Source organism: Micropterus dolomieu, linkage group LG23 (genome assembly GCF_021292245.1).
Source record: "Micropterus dolomieu isolate WLL.071019.BEF.003 ecotype Adirondacks linkage group LG23, ASM2129224v1, whole genome shotgun sequence".
Lineage (NCBI taxonomy): Eukaryota > Metazoa > Chordata > Actinopteri > Centrarchiformes > Centrarchidae > Micropterus > Micropterus dolomieu.
Window position 1 is genome coordinate 25,575,489 of NC_060172.1, and position 6,443 is coordinate 25,581,931.

At 40.7% G+C, this 6,443-nt stretch overlaps 1 protein-coding gene across 2 annotated transcripts in view; it reads left to right on the top strand.

Moving 5' to 3' along the window:
* Positions 1-5,817, top strand: part of nectin3b (nectin cell adhesion molecule 3b) — a 29,051-nt gene extending 23,234 nt beyond the window's left edge. The window contains exons 6-8 of one of the 2 annotated variants that reach the window (XM_046038990.1): positions 875-1,019; positions 3,454-3,556; positions 3,902-5,817. In XM_046038990.1, coding sequence (XP_045894946.1) covers positions 875-1,019; positions 3,454-3,556; positions 3,902-4,075 — 422 coding nt within the window. In that variant the 3' untranslated portion in view covers positions 4,076-5,817. Of the gene's footprint in view, positions 1-874; positions 1,020-3,453; positions 3,557-3,901 lie in introns of those variants that run through there. The other variant, XM_046038989.1, reaches the window with a different exon arrangement.
* The last annotated feature ends 626 nt before the right edge of the window (positions 5,818-6,443 follow it).

Sequence of the window (6,443 nt, forward strand, 5' to 3'; positions counted from 1 at the left end):
TTAGTATTTCTTTTTTATAGCCAATGTTTTATTGTGTGTGTGCATCTTTGAAATTGTACCACTATGATATAATTTTTAATAATATATGATAAAAGAATATGCCACTTTAGCAGATTTTTGTACACAGTCTTAATATTAATTTTTTCCAGGCACTTGCTAATCAGACAAGGTTGTTTATTTGTCGTGAGCTGTTCTATTAATAACCAATAGTTACATTTACAAAAATTCTACCCGTGTCAATAGTTCAAATATTGGTTTCTTTTTGTTTGGCATCTGCATCCCACTTTCTCTTTCCAGAGTAACAAGGAAGATGGAAGACACATGATAACACTTAGAGCAGTTTGTACAGAACAAACTGCATCATTTAACAAAACTTTTACTATGTTGCAGGTTTAAACCCTCAAACATGCACACACCCAACTACCCACAGCTACAAAATTAACAAAGCATCAACTGTAACATTCTTTGCCTGCTAAATAGTGCAAGTGACAAAATTGTTGAAGTTTGTCCTTTCCTTGCCTGCAGCTGGTGGCATTTATCCTGTCAGCTGCAGACCTAACCTGATGTTGTTACTCTTGTTGCCTCTAGGGGGGCGAGGCTGAACTGGAACTGTGGGTCTGAAACTGGTTGCACTGTGGTTCTATCAAATGGATTATACTAGCCTGTTTAAAGTGCTTCACATCAGTGACACTGTGTCCTTGTTAAACAAACATCACGTTTTAATGCAGCGTTGAATTAACACCTCTGACTGTTCAAAGACTAATGATTTTGAGCTTCACCTCGTGTACAGCAGGCCTTTGACCCCCCTATACTTCCCCATGTTGATGATAGTGTGTTTGTGGTATGCTGAATGTGTCTCTCTATTCTGTCTCAGACCAGTCTCAAGTGGAGAGGTCAAACTCTATTGCCGTAGCCGGAGCTGTGATGGGCGCCGTCCTCGCTCTCTTCCTTATTGCTGTCTTCATCATCGTGATCCTCACCGCTCGCAAGGCACCCCCACCAGCCTTCACTGATAAAGTGTAAGTCTGAGGAATAATTCATGTTGCAGAACACGCTCATCTGGTTAATTAATGACATGATACCTTGTGAGGTTGACTGAAGCTGGTGGGTTCAGGGAGTTGCTCCTTACTCCTGCAGAGAGTGCTGCAGCGGTGCACGCCCTGGAGCAGGGAGGCTGCAAGACAAGGTTGAGGGGTGGCAGATAATTGCTGTATCTTGGCAGCAAGCCCTTGTCCTATTTTGTTCCGTCTGTTCCTATACTGCATCAACACTCATATTAATGTTAAAGCAAAGAAGAATAACTTGGAGGTTAAATTATATACAGCAGGACTTGGTGATTGACACTAAATGCTTTGGATGCGAGCGCGTGTATTTGAGTACGTGACGTGTATTTCTCATGTTGTGGGGACATAGTTGTGTTTACACAGTCACATTGTGGGGACTGATGTTCATTTTGGAGACAAAACAACAGTCTTGGTTTAAGGTAAGGTAAGGGTTATGGTTAGGCAAGTAGTGGTTATGGTTAGAGTCAGAGTTAGGGTATGTCTCCAGGGAATGAATATAGGTGAATGTAATGACCCCGAAATTGATGGAAACATATATTCATGGGTCCAAAAACCAGGATTCCACTACACTTGTTGTGTCCAACAGCTTTGTGAGGACCCCTCAAGTGTAAAGGGTGTTTTGAGGGTCAAGACATTTAGTTTTAGGGTTGAGGTTAGTATTAGGTTAGGGTTAGGGGCTAGGGAATGTATTATGTCTGTTGTCTATATGCTGAATAACTGTGACAGATGGTAAATTACAGGACCGAACACGATCTTTTGTGTGTTCTGGTGCACATGGATGCAACTGTGTGAGTTTGTTTTAATAAGTTATACTAATAAAGTTTGATAAAGTTGTATTACTGTACTACAATCAATCTACTACTGTTCCCATGCAAATCATTATTATAAACCCCTGGACCATATCAGCAAGGTTGCAGGTCAATCCCCTCATCCATCCATTGTGTCAGTGAGCATGCTCACTCTGGGGAAACACGGTTACATACATTAAGCATGTCTCAAGGAAGCCAGCTAACTGCTGAATAAATGTTATTTCTGTAACATTTCACTCAGGGTGCTTAATCCTCCCAAAATACAATTTGCATGTCAATTGCAAATTAATAAATGATGTATGAAAAACCAACTGAAATTGATTGGCTAAACAAGTTGCAGCTTATAAGGGGGAAGTACAAAGCAAACAGTTGATGATCAGCTATAGTATTCTCGTTTCTGAAACCTCATATTTTCTCTCACTGACTTAAATAAAAGCACTCACTCAGCTCTTGAATAAAGAAATTTGTTTCTTCAAAAAAACATGGTCCTATGAATTGAGTGGGGAAAAAACTTAAGATGAAAAGACTTTAGATGTATGGGTGTGGCCCCTGCATCACTACACTGACACTATAGGACGGTGTATCTAGCCATGTATTGGACTGTGGTCAGTGCCACGACAAACTTAGCATCTTAAGTGTGACCGTGGCTGAAAGTCCCAGTGGGATGTCGGGAGGGGGGGGGAGCAGGTGGACGCAGCTCTCATCCCTCTCCTTCATCACACACAGATGTGAGTGTAGGACAGTGTGTCACTGAGAGCACTAACGTGAATCTCTCACCGCTTCTCATCTCAAGTATGAGAGAGAAGAGCTGCATCAAGTGATGTACAGTGTTAGAAAATCAATGTCTGTTAAGGCTAATCGTCAGTTTCTAGGTTTCAGTTCAGTAGTGGAGGGGGATTTCAATAAATGAGAAAACGATTCTGACTTAAGCGTTTCGCTGTGGTTTAGAGGAACAGTGAAGGATGTTAGAGCAGCTGTCAAATCTTCCAATTTACTATTATGTTTGAAAGTCCATCACCTGAATAACCATGTTGTCAAACATCCTAAACCCTGCTGAGGCCATTAATATCAGCGGCTCCCAGTGCTTAAAGGGATCCTGGAAGGATTTTGTATTGTACTTCCATATAGTTGGTAGACTTGGCAAGAGACAGATTTTTAAAATAATGGTCAAAATCCATCTAGTAGAGGCTGAAATATCCTGACTTCCATTCCCTAGAGTGGGTCAAGCTGCAAAAAATACTGAATCCTGCATTTCCCACAATGCAACTCGATAGCATTTTCTTCTTGATCTTCCCTGCTTGGAAACTGCCCACGTCTTTAAAACTCCACAGCTCCAGTTTGTTTCACAGGTTTTCTGTTCCGAGATAACCCAGATGAAATCACTATGACATCATCAGGGTTGTTTTCTCGGAGAAAGCAGTACTTCCTTTAAGCGGCCCCTCTCTAAATTGTGGCCAGCAATTACATTTTCACCCAGCAGCATCATTGATCTAATAGTTTTATACTGCTTCTTGCTGGTGTTTGGTCTTTCTGGAAAACTAAAATCTCTCTGCTATTTCTTTTTCTTTTTGTTTCTAAAGAATTGACCTTCCTCCGACACACAAGCCACCTCCTCCCTACTGCGGGAGAGCACCGGCTGTTCCTCTGGGTGTCCACGCATCACAAGCTGCCTGGCTCTGTCAGGTAAACCCCACTCCTTTTTCATAACCACTTTAATATCCTGTCAGTGCATCTAGGTGTATCTGAATCATCACATACTTATCACTACACCTAAAAGGCTAACACTTTGTTAGCTAATAATGAGTCACAACAGGAACCAGACATCCTAGATACTGCCTAATGGCTGTACTCGTGTAATATGTAGAATATTTTTCCTGTTTCTTCTCACACTTGATGTGACCTTCTGATGCGCTGACATGAAAAATCACACAAGAAGATAAAACTACTTTGTGCTATGTGCCATGAAAGAGCAGCAGCTGGATGTGAATGATGCCACACTATCTTGATCTCTTGATTTTTAACCTGCAGACTCGCAGGGCAGAGCGCAGGAACGAGCTGACTGACAGGCAGCACCCACCCACTACAAGCCCAGAGCCACCGGGAACACTAAGCCTCACCCAGCAGCTGTCCCGGCTGGAGTGGGTGTCTCATCAGACCGGGACAGACCGGGTGTACATCAACCACCGCGAACACTATGTGTGACAGACATCTTGAACACAGTCCACCAAGCACCTGGCAGTCATTCACTGTGAGAATACATGCTTCACTTGATTCTTGATTCACTGAGCTTTCAATCCAGAAAGGAAACAGCTGGCAGCATTAAAGGGCAATGCCTCTCTTTGCAAGCAGTTTTCACCCGTTTTCGTTACCTTTTACTTCATATTGTTAATGTTATTTGCCTTAAAGGAGTAGTTCAACATTTTGTCCGTCAAATGTTTTTGCTCCCAGTTTCCAGTCCTTATGCTAAGCTAAGCTAACTGTCTGCTGGTTCTAGCTTCATATTTACCGTACAAACATGGCTCGTTCTTATCCATTTAACTTCCGGCAAGAAAGTGCATTTCCCAAAATGTCAAACTATTCCTTTGATTGATTGTCTTTTGTCTTTTTTTTTTGTTATTTGATAGATAGATAGACAGATATCCTGCATGTATCAGTATTTAGTATTTGATATGACTTAGGATACAAAGATGATGCTTTAGAAATCACATGACCAAGGGAGAAAAACGTACATTTTCTGCCCCCTAATCAGCTTGTGCACTGTGGTGTTCATCCAAACAGTATTGTACTTTTTCCCCTGTCAGAGAGGGTCCCACAAACCATAAATCTGAGACTCTATTCTCAGGCGTATCACTAGACCAAACCTTGTCAGATCTGAACCACTTAGGTCCACTGAGACCAAATGTACTAACTGCAACACAGACCATGAAGGGATTCATTAAGGTGTTTCTGTCCCAGTTCTGTGATACAATGCTTCTTGGCAGCAGAAACTGTAGAGTTGTACATGTGTAAATGTGGCCTCTGTGCCAGTGTAATTATGTATAGTCGTAACCTCCTACTAATCACTAAACAGTAATCTGACACATTACTGATGTCAGCACTTTTTATATATACTGTAGAAAAATGCTGTTGTTATGTGTAAAGTGGGCGAAATACGCACTGTTTGTTGAAGTGGTAGCCTATACATACTTTATACTGTACTTTATACTGTAGAATATACATTGTCTGACGTTTAGCATGATGATCTAGAGAACTAACTGTTTTATGTGCCATACTGACATTTTTGAGGTATTCCCTCTAAATATATAGAAGGTGTATGCTGTAGAGTTTGTAGAGTGTACAGAATAAGAAATAAGTCTTAGAGGTGGAAGCTGTGAGTCACCACATGTGGAAACAAGAGAAGAATTCCTTGAAGATTTTATAGAGAGTTTGAATTGATGTTTGGCGTGTTGTTTGAGGAAAATTCATCTCAAGGTCACATTCACATTGCATCCACTGTGATTCTCACAACAGAGAGAAAAGCTGTTTTTTATTACCAGGAAGATTTTGTGCAAATTACGAAGTGTTTGTACTTGAGGAGCTGAAGCCCACATTGTATTGACACCACCACTGATGGTTAAAATGTTTGTCAGCAGGATTCATTTACGTATGTCGTCAGATCAGTCAGTGCTCTGGGTTTCTCCATCCTCTCTGAAGGGTTTAACTGACACTTTCCAAGAGCAGCACCTAGTGGTCAAATATTTCAGTGCAGCCACTGGTGGTGAGTGTATTACATAGACGTATTACCATCACTGAATATATATATAGAAAGTATGACCACTTGGCTCTGTCCATGAAAACATCACTGTATTTCATTAAACTTGGTAATGTCTAGATTTGCCTAAGTGAGAATTATGTTCAGGGATTTTGCTATATCTTTTTTTATAAAATTAAAATCTTAAAAATCATTGGCTAGTTGATTGTCTGTCACACTGGATTGCAGGTATAATGGGAAGCATGACTTTCAGCTGGCAAGTCAGAAATCACTCTTAAGAGAACTCTAACTGGTTAAGTGTTAATTTAGACAAAATTGTAAATCATAATTGAAGATAAAAAACACAATGCTTACTTGTCCAGCCATCAAACAAGCATGAATATACGGACTGGGTCCTATATGGCACCTCAATGGCATTTTACCATGTTATCTTGTTTCTTTAAAATGAGCCGTTCCTGTTTATTGTTTGTTGGCTGGGTTGCCCGTACTGTATTGCACAATAGAAGAGTAATAGGCCTTTTTCACAGAGGACATTTAGACTAGTGACGTAGGAAAAGCAGACATGTAATAATAAAATGAATGATTGCTGGATTCAGTTTAGCTGCTTCAGTTTCAGGGTCCTGGTGTTGTGCATGATGGCTCACTGTCATGGCGTACTGGGACTTACTAATGTTGTTAGTGACACGTGCTTTTCCTACTATGACAAGTCTAAATGCCTTCTGTGAAAAAAAGACTTTCACGTCTTAACTAATTAGTTAATACAGATAACACAAGTAACGTGACAAAGTGATTAAGATCTGCTTTGGGGGTGCAGAGTGC